The sequence below is a fragment of the Pleuronectes platessa genome, chromosome 10 (genome assembly GCF_947347685.1).
Source record: "Pleuronectes platessa chromosome 10, fPlePla1.1, whole genome shotgun sequence".
Taxonomy (NCBI): Eukaryota; Metazoa; Chordata; class Actinopteri; order Pleuronectiformes; family Pleuronectidae; genus Pleuronectes; species Pleuronectes platessa.
This window is the reverse complement of record NC_070635.1, coordinates 15,285,197-15,300,287: the sequence shown is the minus strand read 5'-3', so window position 1 is coordinate 15,300,287 and position 15,091 is coordinate 15,285,197. Positions and strand designations below refer to the sequence as shown.

General features: G+C 40.9%; 1 protein-coding gene across 2 annotated transcripts in view; it reads right to left on the bottom strand.

The window, feature by feature from the left end:
- Nucleotides 1–7,198: 7,198 nt before the first annotated feature.
- Nucleotides 7,199–15,091, bottom strand: part of deptor (DEP domain containing MTOR-interacting protein) — a 32,723-nt gene continuing 24,830 nt past the window's right edge. For both annotated transcript variants that reach the window (XM_053432324.1, XM_053432325.1), the window contains exon 10: nt 7,199–11,200. In XM_053432324.1, the coding sequence (XP_053288299.1) occupies nt 11,078–11,200 (123 nt within the window). In that variant the 3' untranslated portion in view covers nt 7,199–11,077. The remainder of the gene's footprint in view (nt 11,201–15,091) is intronic.

Below are 15,091 nucleotides of genomic sequence, written 5' to 3'. Positions count from 1 at the left end.
GACATTTGATCTTTTTACAGAAATGGTCATTGGTTTTATGTACAGTAAGTGAGCCAGGCTAGCAGTTTTCCCGTTTCCAGTCTTTAGGCTATGCTAAGCTATCAGCTGTAGCTTCTTATTGAGGCTAGTTGACAAATGGGAAAGAGATATCGATCTTGTCATCAACTCCCCACGGAAAAATAACAGAACTGGTTTCTAAGTATGGACTAAAACCAGCTTTACGACGCATTGTTCAACAGCAGCACTTTCTTCTACGATGCTGAGAAAAGAGACTTGAGTTGACTTTGTAATCCTGTTTATATTCTCAGCTCCGCTGCTGTTAAAGAGACTTTGTGACTTGCCCTGAGGGGCTGAAGAATGAGCATCATGAGAAACAGAGGCTGGGGAAATGTGCCAGTGACTGAGCTGAAACACCGAATAGCTGCACTCCAGGTGTGTCCCTGGGGCACTACACACACACCCAGACACAGACACACAGACACACACACACACACACCCACACACACAGACAAACACACACACACACACACAAACACACACACACACACACACACACACACACACACACACACACACACTGACACACACACACACACACACGCCCTGGCCAAACAAATGTCCAGATGCCATAAACACTATAATCAAGGGGATAAGGATTCTCCATCCACGTCCTTCCTCCTCTTTTTCCTTCAGCCTCTTCCTCCCTTCCTGTTCGTCTGTCATCCTCTTTCTCCTTCATCTGTTCGCCTGCACACATCAGACCACACACTAAACAAATACACCACAGGCAGACACCACTACACTCAGTGAGCTTGATGGTATGACTTCAAATCCGTATAAAGATAAATGACCAGGTCTGGGCAATATAATCATATCTGTATCCGTCACTTCATGCATTTCCTTTCTCATTCTGCTTCCCTTCTCATACATTTCTCCTGTCTAATTAGAGCGGTCTGTCACTGTGCAGCTGTTTTCAGTTTTTGTATTGAAAACTGCATCCGAGGACATTTTAGTCAGTAAGAAATTCCTATAAGTTAAATTGATAATTTTAATTTATCGTCCAGCCCCTACAAATGATTAAATGTGGAGAATATCTTCCTGAGCTGCACCATGTTTGCACAGTCATGCAGTTATTATCTCAATTATAATTTCCCCACCATGTGAACACTGCAGGGTGCAGAGAAACATTACGTTTTAATTCCACCACTTTTTAGGACAACATCATCTTAACAACTATGAGACTGATGTTGAAAACCCCTGCATTAACAATGTACCCAAATGGCTTCGGTTGTTCCCTCCCATTTCATCTAGTTCCATCATTCTAGAAATACTAATAATTGGATGGATTGCCATGAAATTTGGTACAAATAACTCTGGTGCCCTCGGGACCCCTGACTTTGAGGTTTAGCAGTTGTGGTTTTGACCCTACTGTATATCTGTTGGATGACATATGGTCCTTATATTTATTTCAGGTTAACTTTGCTAATTTCCTCAACCTTATTTAACATGAGCATTCTAACATTTAGCGCTGAGCCTGAATACAGCCTGTACAGAAGTGCTAGCATGGCTGTAGACAAAGATCGGGGCTTTTACTCACCTGTATGGTCAAATGAGCTGGAAGAAACTTGAAGTCCCAATGCAAGCAGCAACTGTGTCATCCATGCTAAACTCAGTTAGTTATGCTCCCTGTGGGAGAGTGCACGGCTGACACTGCAGGATATATTAAAAATAATTTGCTTGATGATTCAACACATGAATAAATGTAACTTTTTATTCTGTGTTGCTGCAGACCTTGGTGGATTATGATTGACTGCTGCTCTCAAGGGACTCAAAGGCCAATAGACCCAAAGATCAGTCCAGGTGGTTATCCTTCCTGCATGTTCCCGTTTAGTTTTTCATTGTCATCTCTTAATTTCTACTGATGTCTTCTCTCTGTCTTCCTCTTTCTCTGTCCCTTTATTCACCTAGCTCCTAATCTGTTCTCCCTCCTCCTGCGTACCTGTCCTTTTCCAACTGGGGCTCTGCTGCATAAACGCATCAGTCACATGGCAGAGTTGATTCGCGGGTCATTTAGCTCAGCGCCATATGGTCCAACTGTGAAGCTTCACAAAGTTTTTGAAGTCACTGCACCGCGACACAAATCTGTTTATTGGAGGTTCTCTTCTTCCCTGGAGGCCATGCAGGTAAGATTGTGATGAGAACAGTCTCGTAGAAGTAAATACATCGGGATCTGCAAACAAAACTCTGCACAGACGTCCTGCATCCTCTCTGCATAGAAGCCTGGAAAGTTTAGGTGAAGTAGATCAGGGGTTGGAAAAATGTGTGCAGTTCAGATCAGCTGTGTCTGTGCGTGGAGGTGATGTGCGACAGATTTCACATTTGTAAAACCTGGATGGTGCAGCTCCGGGAGACTTAGTGGCATCACAGTATGGATAAAAGGTAAACACTTTGACAGACAATTATACTCCGCCTGACACTGAGAAGGTTTGGGAAGTGTTATCCACACAAAACACAACTCCCTTTTTTATATTAAATATGTATGCACGTCAAGATTTTTCTTTTTCGAGAACACAGCAGTAGTGTTGTTTTCCTGAAATTGCTGACGTCTGTTGGTGATAAGCAGCCTTTCCACTGGTCTTTAATGCTCCTGCTTTATACTAGACCCACATATTGTAATAATAGAAATGATCAAACTCGACCGCAGCCTCTCGAGTTTCCTCCAACTTCCTATAATTAACCAGCCGCCATTGTTGTTAAAAGCATTGTTCCCTGGCTAGCAGAGGATTTCACCCAGGAAACAGGAAGCCCCTCATTGGTGCTTAGACGCACGTTTAAGTTTGAAGTGGGTAAAAGATGACTGTTTACTGTAAGACATCAATCCACACGACTGAGAGAGTAGTGATCGCTGTGATATAATTATGACAAAACTGCAGCATTGAATAAACTGAGTTTTACCTTTTTTTGCATTCTACGTGTCAGATCAGACACATTTCTAACTGCTTGGTAATCTTTTGGACTGCCTGACCCCTCTGCAGATTTCCTCTCAGACATTCCTAATCGCACACACACACACACACACACACACACACACACAGTGTCACAGAAGTCTGCAATGTGCAAACACGATTAATATTACATTTAAACAAAGACCTCTCCCACTTTCTGTTCAGTTCCTTTTTTTTTTATACACACACAAGCACACACACACCAGCAGCCCCCTGCCCTACATTTTTATGATGTAGAGAAAACCCCAGGCGTGGAGTCTAGCACTTTGCCACAGTGACAGACAGCCCAGATCACCGTGTCATTCACACATACAATGAGCTAAGTTTAAACCAGCAGAAGAAACATGGTTTGTTTGTCTTGTAAGCTCAAGCAAAGGACCTGGACAAGTTCAAATAGAGTTGACAGATACTCAGGCGTGCGCATCGAACCCAGACGCACGAAACAAACGGCTTGTGCTGTGAATTTTTTCCCTGCTGGACACACACAGTTCTTGAGTTCTGTGATAATAACAAGCAGCAGGTTAATGTGACACCTGAAGTGGACTGAAGTTACCGCAGCCTATGATTAGTCCGACTAGTCACAGTTATTAGCCGGCTTGTCATCTCTGCCGGGTCTGCAGTTCCCAGAGTGCCACAAACCATACACCTCATAAGGTCAAGGGACATTATGCAGCTTTTCAAGGAGGGAAGCCTGGATGTCGAGACAATTTATTGCAGTAAATACTGTTATTTATGTAGAAACTCATTCAAGGCCACAGGCAGGTAGAGTACTCAAGACTCAAGGTATCTTTGATATGCACAGTGTGCTCAGCGGAGTACACAGTGGGGATTTCAAGCCATGCTAAGAGGCATGGTCAGCCAATTTTGTTCCATTCCCATCAGCCTTTCGCACTAGTTATAGACATGTGTGATAAAAACTACATGAATTTCAGAAAACCTTGTAAATAAAAGATGTAATTCACTTGTACTTGGACTTTCCATGTTCCTTTCACTAACATGGAGGAGGCAGGATTTGTGACCTTTACTGCAGCCAGCCACCATGTGGCAATTGAGAGGCTTTTGGGGAGCCCTCATGTCTTCCATCTGTAAAGTCTATAGGACTCTACAGAGCTACAAGCATGGCTGTAGACTGTATGCCATGTTTCACTAGTCTTGTTTACGTTCATCATCCCAGTATGGGACAGTATGTGAGGTCACTGTGTATCCAATGGAGTTAAAGTTAAAGAAGGAAACTTGAGTTCCCTCGCTCATGGCCTGCATCCCAACAAGTCCTTAAAAACAGCCTTTCCATTACCAATACAATATCAAATGTATTCTGACTATTTCACCATTTAGTCGGTAAAATAACTTTTAAAGAAGGAATGCTCATTGAACAAAGGTGATGTCCTGCCAGCGTGTGGCTACAGCCAAATTCACAGAGCTGGCAGCAACAGTCCAAGAAGCATTTGGCAGGTGGCTAACGTTTCTGCTTGCTGTGACTCGTCCTGAGCTCCTCGCCTGCGGGGAAGGAAGTGGCGGACAGGAGACAATTCACTTGAGAACTCTGTAATCATGCCTCACAGGCGTTCAGTCCATCAACCTGAATGAGCATTGAGACATTCCTTTTGTTCAGCTGGGTCTGTATTTTCTTCAAACAAAAAGAAGCTCCTCATTTCCCACATGTGATAACACTGATCACCTTTATTTAATCAAGGCAGTAGTCATACTTATTGGCGCTCTGTGTCAGAAAAGCTCATTAAACTTGAAAGAAAAGTGTGTTCTTCTGGTTTCATTTCTCTGGTATTACATATTTGCTTTGTCATGATATTAAATATGAGAATCTTTCAAAACAGGATTTAGAAATATTATAATATTGAAACCATACCATCACCACCTGGCCATCTATATATGTACAATAGAATAAATTTAATTAAATGAATTATGTCAACTTAATTAAACTGAGTAGATAACATTATCAAACTGAATCAAATTTAATTAAATTGAACGAAATAAATTAACTTAAAGTATAAGTACTGTTCACATCGATACATGTATGTTGCACATCACATCAGTGGAAACAAAGAGGACCTTCTTGTGCCGATTTTGTGTTTTTTATACCTCATAGGGGGTTTTCTGATCTGTATTATTAGTATCTAAAGAATCCCTTTTGGCCCTGAGCACAATTTTAACACATTTAATCACAGAGAAAGATTGATGTAAGAGTGAGGATAGAAACGAGCAAAGGATTTCACTGTCCTTGTTTAACACTGTGACAAACCACAGCACGACCTCTCAACAACTCCTCTCAACCTCCCTTTTATTTCTCCATACCTCTCTTATTTTGGCTGTTGTCACTGTCATGAGAGAGATTTTTTATATGTGTACTAATTACTTGATCCTGGCTTAGGCTGCCTACATCGCTGTGGCTTTAATTGGACCAACTGGGCTTTTCAAAACCTTAATATGATCTTATTATATATGCCACTCGGTGAGCACTTTCATCCCAGGAGTACATTTTTACTGTGTTGGCCCCAGTTGAGATTTGGACTCGCTCACTTTGGCAGTGTGACTGTGGATCTGTATGCACCGGGCTACAGCACGTTGTATCAACACATTACTCTCTGAGGCCTCGTGAACAGAACACAATTCACTATTAAAAATGCTCACAAAACCTCCTAAAAACTAATCTCTGCTTGCAACATATTTGTCCTTCAAATAATTTAATTTGAAACGGTGTAATCAGTGCAAATTGTATTTAGATTAATGTTTTCTATTTCCTAAACACATGTTTAATGGTTGAATAACTGACGGTTTAAACACTGGAATGTTATACCCTCATCTCTTTTTCTTTTTGATCATACCCTGGAGCTGAAACATCCCGCAGGCTTTCGGTCTCCGGTTTCTGTGTGTGTGTGTGTGTGTGTGTGTGTGTGTGCATAGCCTTCTAAAACACAGCTCTGTGTATTGAGCAGAGACACACATAGGACTGGATGGATAGTCGAATGAAAGGAGATAACGTGGAGGTTAGTTTCTGAGCAAATCGCTGGATGCGTGGATGCAAGGACAGATGAATAAAAAGGACGGATAAGTGGACGGAAGGTAGTGATGGTCTCATCTGATAAGGCCTGTTCTAGTTAGTGTATCTGTCCTGGAAGATAAAAGGGTGGAGAAGGGAGAGATACAGAAGCAGATACTGGTGTAACCTCTGTGAGGGACTCAGTGTTACTGCGAAATGAGGTGTAGTTCAACATAAATCGATTTTGATCTGGTATCTGCTAAGTGCTTTATCACTATAACAGATTTTTTATTTTCGTTGTATGCATTTCTTAATCTGTTTAAAAAATGTGTTGTCCCTGAATAAAATTTAAATGATATCCAGTCTGAAGATGACAGAGATGTGGAAATCAGGGTGAAACATTTGTGTGTGGAGTACATAGTATTACACTACCCCCTGCTGGCAATGTTTAGAAGTGCATCTAAGAAAAGCGTGTGCTCACTGTTTGTTAACATGCAGGGATTAGTTTAACGTTTTCATATCAGATTTCCCTTGTACTGCATATTTTCAGAATCATGTCCTATAGGTCATAATCCCCCCATCTAGCTTGAAACCCCTTCAAATAAATGTGCACTTGTTACATGTTACTCTCGACAACTTGTCCTTCTCCTATTGGATATTGTACATTTAAATGCAGTGTTAAGAGATGTTAAGAGAACCAACAAGGTCATCACTTATTTTGTACTGTATTCTACCTGGACAATACACTTTTCAAAAACAATGTAGTAAACATTTTAACTATTGTTTCTATTGTAGTATAATTTTTATTGTACTAACACTCCAGGATGAATGTCAACAGCTGGCCAAGGGACTGTCAATGCTAAATAGTCGTTCAGCTATATCGGGTGCATTTGAATCTTTTTCAATTAATGAATAATTAAAAAATATATATATATATATTATTTTTTTTAAGTGTATTTCCAGTAATGACAGTTAGAATCTAAAGGACTTTAAAACATATTAAGACTTTCTATTCTACCGGGACCGACAGATCCCAAACTGTGACATTTCTGATTATTTGTATGCATATAAAATATCTGCTTTTGTGTGATTATTACAAATTAGTCACTGCAGGGTCCCTAAATGTGATCCTGACTCGAGACAATCATCATCTGAAAAGAATTCGAACATATCTGAAGAGGAAACCACAAACACAAGGAAGAATCAGATCCATTTTTATCAAACACTTGATTAACTGTTTAATACATTAGAACATCAGAATGAGCTTCAACAGGCGTCTTATAATCTTCTTCAAACCAACATTCAAACTCTGATAGCGAAGAAAAAAGAAAAACACACAGCTGTGCCTGTTGTGAAAATATTCGCCCTCTCATTCCAACTTCATGATGCGAGCATTAAGAAGAAAAAAATCCCTGTAGTTGAAGAGGAGGGTGATGTTATACAATCTCTCACCATTGCTTTTGAAACCAGAGTGTGTCATTTAAAAGTTGGTGTCCATAAAACACTGATTGTCCATAGATCACCTGATACAGTTTGTTTTTAATACACAAAGTCAGAGAAAACAGATCTGGGAACAGAGCAAGAGATGAGATGACAACCAAATGGGATTAGCAGCAAAACAAGATCTTAAGGCAAATGTGCAGTCTGTGAACCCTTTTCAGCCAAACACAACCACACAGAGCTCCTTCGACAATCCACAATAACACACAAGATGCATTTCTAGACAGGGGGAAGGGAGAAAGTTTGTCGCTCCTGCACCACTCAGACCTCGGAAAAATCATGGAACATTCGCCGTCTCCTCTCTGAGATCAAGGAACCCGTTAAGATCATTTTCCAAGCACAGAAACTGGGAAATTACAAACTGAGGCCGGGTGAGTTTTTGACGAGTCCCTGCTGAGTGTAGATATGAGCTGTTTAAAGTCCGATGGCATCGCCGCTGTAGGTTAATGAAGAATCACTAATGTCTGCAGTTAGCGGGTGAGAATGTGATTTTGACCTGCTGAAAAAGTATGAAAGAACAATATTGAAATCTTTGTATCCAGGGTCCCTGACATCTGCTCCTCAAATGCAGCGAAAACCCCCCACCAGTAAAATATCTACTTTACACAGAATATAAACAGGTAATTTTATGGCATCATCCAACAACAGGTCAGACAAAAGGTCTTGAAGGTTATCAGAGAATATCAGCAGCCTCTGAGAAGATTGAAAATATTATATTTATTGAGTTGAGGAAGTTGTGTTCAGCTTTCTTCCTGCAGTAACCTGGACAACGGCACAGAGAGCATGTGGAACCAGAGACTTCTAAAAAGAAAGGCCCAAATGGACTTTACTTCTGAAATGATTTGTCCAATAATACATTCCTACGAGTCGCTATGGACTGAAGAGGTACTTTGAATCTGGAGCTAACGCTACATGAGCACAGGTTTACAGGAATCATGCATTTCACTGCTCACGACACCGACGCACACTGAGAAAACACTCAGTCCGCTGAATAAGTCACTGAGGACACGATCTGAGGCAGTGTGATGTGACTTGATGTAGTTTGACTGTTTGGCAACGAAGACGCCCTGAATACATGTTCACCTTGAATAGAAAACAAATCTCAGTATATAGATTATTTACTTTATCTGAAATAATCTCACTGCAGGACTAAACTAAGCACAAATCCAGTGAGGCAGGCGCAGTTCACAAGTGTTTACTCAGCTTTACAGACACAGACTGTAAGAGCATCACTCATCATGCTCCTCTTTTAATCATTATATAGATTTAACTATGATCTTTTCATTATAAACACATCATAGCACAGTCATTTACTTAACACAGTAAATATTATACAGTTAATTTCGGATGTACAATAGCATTTGTGTGAACTTCTAACCTGCTTTAAACCAGTGAACCTTCAGTAAACTCAGAATCTAGACCCAGGACGAACCAAATTCCAAATAACAAGAAGTAAAATTATTTGCGATTTTTAACTTTCCTCGGACCTGTCTGCGTGGCTGGACATCACTACAGACTTTGTTTGGGGGAAATGACAATTCAATATTAAATTGTCTGTTGCTTGGGAGTGTGTGCTTGATTTTAAGGGGCCAAAAACTAATCAGACACACAAGCACCAAATTTCACATACAACAACAACTTCAATTACCGAAACACTACCCTTAAAAAAATTTGTGTTTAGATTTTTACATTTTACTGCACAGGTTCCTGCACATGTGATCATCTCACACAGATGATGAAGGAGAACAGGATTGTGGGGCGAGCGGGAGACTATCGTTTCTTATTAGGATGTCAGATTTAATATGAGATGGTTTAAGTACATATAAATATTTAAATTCTACATGTTATTCCAAAAAGGAAAGCCTTACCTAAGTGCTTTAGTCAATTAAATCAATTGCTTAGAGTTAATAATGCTCATTAAAGATGTAACCAAAATGTTCCCTTATGAGATTTTCCATGTTAAGCAAATTAAACGAATCAAACTTTGACTGTAGCCACAATCACTGCATCGCGATTGGACCAAAATAGTCACCTGACACAAAGCTGGACAGATTCATAATTTTGTAACTTGCATGAGTTACTATGTTAATTTTCAAATGAAAAAATTACTTTTGTAACATCAGTGAAGTAATGGTTGATATTAAAATATGAGATTTTGGACATTTCTGTCTAGATTATGGTCTGAATTCTTACACACTCATATTGATTCTACTCTTTAATAATCATCAAACATCAAAGAACACATACTGTCAATACAATATCTATAATTGAAAGGTCAATAAAATACCTTGTTTTTGATGCTTTTACTGTGAAGTCTACCAGGAAAGCTGGTTGACACACCTTGGCTCCAATTACAGGATTTATAAGCAATTGCCACTGGTGTATTTTATTTTTTAAAGTCAATAAGTGTAACATTTCTTAGCAATATTTCCAAAGGGTGTTTTAGAGCAAAGAGCCTCTCAGCAGTAAATATAACAAACAATATTAACTCTCAAACAAGCTCTTACAAATAATTATGTAAGTTTAAGGTCTGTTTACAGGCGTCACCCTAAAATAAAAAGGAAATGAATCCTTTTAAAAAACAATTAGTTGCAAGATATTCTCTCATCACATTAATGAGGCTTCATCGCATAACACAATTTTTCTCTGAAGCAGGGTTCCTTCTTTTGTTTGTCTGTGCATAATGTCTATGTACATTGTGCCTGGCAATGTATCATGCAGATTATCACTGCATTTGTTTTATGTACACCAACAAATTAGCAAGTGTGCACAAATTAATGTCTGTGGGGTTTTCACACGACAAGGCTTGAAAAAAAATTGATTTCTTCTTTTTAAAATGGTGAATCCCTGGTAAAGAAACTATTACTATCACACCCCGGAACCTAGGATCTGTGATTTACTGTGTGACGATCCAGTAAATGTCCTCCCTCTCTGTGTCTGCCTGTTCATCCCAGCAGAGGGCGGCGTTGTGTCATCAGAAGGGTTCAGTCCATGGTTGGACACTAAGTGGGGGAGAGGTCACTCAAAGTGTCAACATGAAATCTTCTTCCTTATTGTGAACGTTTCAGCTTTGACTTCTTTATCTCGAGTTTCTAATGAGAAAAAACAGTGTTTCACGTCCTCGGACTTGTCCAGCAACAGACTCACGATCCAGTTCGGTGTTGAAATCAAAAAACAAAATGAGGAAATTGACGTTTTCCTTCTTCGCACATCAAGTCTGGTAACTCCTCATTAAGAGTGAGAGTCACAATGAAGCCGCTGGATTAACGTCTGCAGAGGTGGTGGCTCAAGCACTTTCCCTCTGTAGAGCACTTGCCCTTAAATTCAAAAGAAAAAGCTCGAACTTGTATGATTGACCCGCGGGTTGAGTCATTTACTGTGAACACCCACATTGACACACACTGTTTCTCCGTCGTCCTCCTTCTCCAAACAAGGTCAGAACGGTGGTGTGCGTTTCAAGTCCTCTACGGTTCTCTCTGTCCGTGTGGTTCTGAGGTCAAGTCTGAAACCTTCAAGTCCCCCGCGTTATTATCACACTGATCTTCTGTGAGACTTTCTCTCATAGCTCTTCTCAAACTTATACCTCCTCCATCACCTCCATGACGATGGTCCTGGGTCCGGTCAGGATCAGGCTGCTGACGGTGCGGTAGTCGTGGGAGAGGACGCTCAGGCCGTTCACCGACACCACGAACTGACACACCTGGAGAAAGACGGGCAGAGAGAGGGGGGAGGTGTTCAATGGTTTGGCTGGAATACTGTCAAGGTGTCAAGAACTAGAACGGCACTTACTGGAGCGCAAACCTCCGGCTGAGGCCTAACAGTCAGATTCAATTCAATCAGGCTGCACCAAACTGCTCAGACTCAAATATTGGACCTCTAGAGATGCCAGATTATCCCATCAAGATCCATAAATTATTCCTTGATAAATTAACGATAATATTGAAAAATGCCTCATCAAGCTTGAACGTTATCCATCCCCTCCACCAAGTTTGAAGAAATGTAGTCGATCCTGCTAATAATCAGACATATGGCAGTGAAAACATAATCTCCTTGGCAGAGGTAATGAGGATAAGTACCACCACCAAGGGGGGTTATATTTTTAATCCCCTGACTGTTTGTGGTTTGGTTTGTATATTTGTTTGTAAGTAAAATTACACAAAAAATAACTGATCAGATTTCCACCAAACCTCTTGGGTTGGATGCGGAATGGCTCAGGGAAGGACCGATACGATTTTAGTGTGGATCCGGATCAGAGGGCAGATCGGGCAATTTCTTTTCCTGTAAAATTGCGAGATAAGGCATTTTACAACATAATTCATGGTTCCTTCAGGACCACATTTCAAGCCCACGTCAGAGTTTGTGTCTTATTCTGTTAAACATTTAGTTAAACTTTAAAACTCTACTGTTATTGTTCATGACAGAGTGTTCACTTATCACCTCTCCAGCCTCCAGCTTAGCATTTGACAGATGATTCATTTGTTTTGTTGGCGTATTCCTTTAAGAAATATCAAGAGGAAGGAGGAGGAATGAGAGACAGCGGCTGTGACCTGGGAGAGAAATTGCAACACACTCGCAGCTCCGACACAAACACTGATAACTTGACATGAAGTGGAGACTGTGGCTGAACGACACCTGGCACAACACAACGATCACGCTCCGGTCACTCTCCCGTCACGCCTGCACGGGCCCCACCTCCCTTATCGCCGTTTAACCACCGCTCCAACTCAGCAGCTCCGATAAAAACAAGACCTGCTGCCTTCCAGCTATTGCAACATGATGCTGTCGTTCTTGCTGCTGTTGTGGTTTTGGTGTTTTCTATTTTGTGGACACTATTACAGGCACACACACAAACACACACAAACATCACTGGTTCGCAAATGTTTCCCAAAAGGAGATGCCGATAAAAGCTTCATGCATGTTGGAAGGCACATTATTATGTTGCCCATATATCAATAAAAGCAGAGGGAAGAGAAACCTCAACATATTAAGTTTTTTTACATGAATTTCCGTCTCTCCGCAGTGATTCCGGAAGAGAGGGATCAAAATAGGCAGAGGGAATAAGTGGAAAGGCAGATTAAGAGTGATAGAGGGAAGGAGAGAGGCAAAAAAAAATTATAGCCCAGAACTGTTAATCCTGTGCTGCAGAGGAATTTCCGCCTCTCACTATAATCACATCTAAACCTCTGCTTATGCATCACACTGCTTCACATACGTCAAAAGGACTGTCCGTCATGCCCGCTCTTTTTCTCCACTGCTATTCATTTATCTCTCGCTCTCTCTCTCTGCTCTACCTTTGCTTTCAAGCTCCCTCCTGACCCCTCCCCCTCTTTCTCTCCCACTGACGCTTCTCTCCTTTCAGGCTGTGGGGTTGTTGGTCTTGGCTGAGGCCCAGCTGGACCGAATGGCTCCTGGCACTCGGAGGGTTAATAAAAAAAAGAGATCTCTCCCACACGGAGAAAGGAAAAGAGCAAGGAACCAACATAGAGAGAGGACGGAGGAGGGAGAATCAACATTCACATGTGGCGAGGCCGCGCAGAGACATGCAGTGATAACTGTGAGCGATGCAGATGTTGGTCGTGCTTTGGAAAAAAACTCTCCGAGGCTGTGCTTCGATACGAGCCCCTTGCACGAAGGTTCCCAGCTTGATAAGGTGGTCAAAGAAAATAGTGTGAACATTTGTAAAATATGCGTAATTGTTTTTTATAGCGGAGGAAAAAAAAAGCAAGTTGATGTCACATATTGTGTATGCTTGTTAAGTCAGGAGATTGTAGCTTAGCTTAGCGTGACAATTGGAAACAGCAGGAAATAGTTCCCCTGCCTCTTTCCAAAGGTGAGTGGGCAACACACCAGGCTCAGTGGAGACGCAGGCTTCAGTGTTTTCAGTGTGGCTCATTTTTTAAGAAAAAAACGGATTCATAAAACTGGACGTTGTCGGATTGTATCTGAGCCAAACAGTTACACAAGCAGAAGAGGCAGTATTACCTGTTGCATGGTCATATTTTTTCGGATTTACATTTGTGTTTGTATATTCTATTTACATTGGCTTTGTGTTGACAAACCTATCAACAGTGAATATATGAAAAAGAGTTTCATCAGTTTTGATGAATCCACACAGTGCCCGTCTGGTGTCGAGCTCACTAATTAACTCACTGTATCGTGGTTGTTTAATGTGACAGAGACATATTAAACTGAATATGTGACATATTAAAACAGAAGACAGAGAACAGGATTATTTTTGGTCAGGAGCAGCGACTTCCTGGAGTCAGCTGGTTGCCTGGCAACTTCTCGGAGAGAGAACAAGACCCCAGGAGCATCTCAATAAGGGAGCAAACCACAGCACATGAATATTTGACCATTAGACTACTTCAATCTTCTATTCTTTGCAGTCTTGACAGATCATAATTGTGTTTTTGCTAAATCAATACACTCAAAGAAAGAATTTAAAGGTCCTGAATGTAAATTGTATTATTACAATAAAATTCCTGATTTGTCTGAACTTTAAATCTTCTAATCTTTGAACGTTTAGAATGGTTTAAATCGAGGAAGAGACTGATAACTCCATCGCCCTGGTGAAAAGACTGCAACAGAACATTTCAGTTCCCACACATAACGGTGTGCAAACAGTCACAGTACAGAACGCACAAATGGAGACAAAGAGAGACAAACACACACGCCCTGCTCTACCTGCCGCCTTGTGAAAGTGCATTAGAAGTGGCTCTAAGAGCGGCGTGTTAGACAGTTATACAAGTGCTGGAATCCATTATGGTCAGACAATGCTGATGTATGTGTCTGTGTGTAGAGGGAGGGGCCGAGTGTTTGATGAGAAACGAGAGGAGCCTGGTGATTCTACCAGCCCTCTGAGTTCAGTGGGTTTAACCGGCTTCTCGGGCCTGTTGCTTGGACTGTGGTGCCAAAAAGCCCCCCCCCCCCCCCCCCCCCATTGAAGTGTTTTACTGCTTAATTACACATACATAAAAGTCGTCAGGTGAGGTGAGAACAAGACTAACGTTGTAGGAGCTGGAACGAACCTGCACACACTGCTGCATGCTCACAGTTTAATCCGGGATACTGATGATGATACCTCAAAGCTAATATACTGGTTTTGGCCTGTTATTATTTTTAAAAGGCCTCATGGTTATACATTTTGGGCCGCACATAAAAGATCGACATCTTTGTTTAAATTTTAAAAAAAAACCATTTATGTTAAAATTACAAGATCTTTAGTAAAACTGTTAGCCCGATGTCCTCACGGTAAGCACATACACAGGTCACACGGTGCAAGAGAGCTTATTGCAACCACAAAGACAACAAACACTCACTTTACGAGGGTGCACGCTTTTATGACTGACAGTGTCTAATTAAAGGTTTTTCCATTGTAAAATTAAAAAAAAACTGAACAGTAACCAGGGAAGAAGGGATATTATAAAAAAAATATATATATTTACCTCCTGCGCAGAAGCGAACTGCGCAGGATACATTTTATTTTATTTTATTTAATTTTTTAGGCCCGAGCACTGACAGACAGTGTTGAAATGTAAGGATTATTATTATTATTATATTTTCTGTTTCCTCTTTCACTGCTAATATTAAA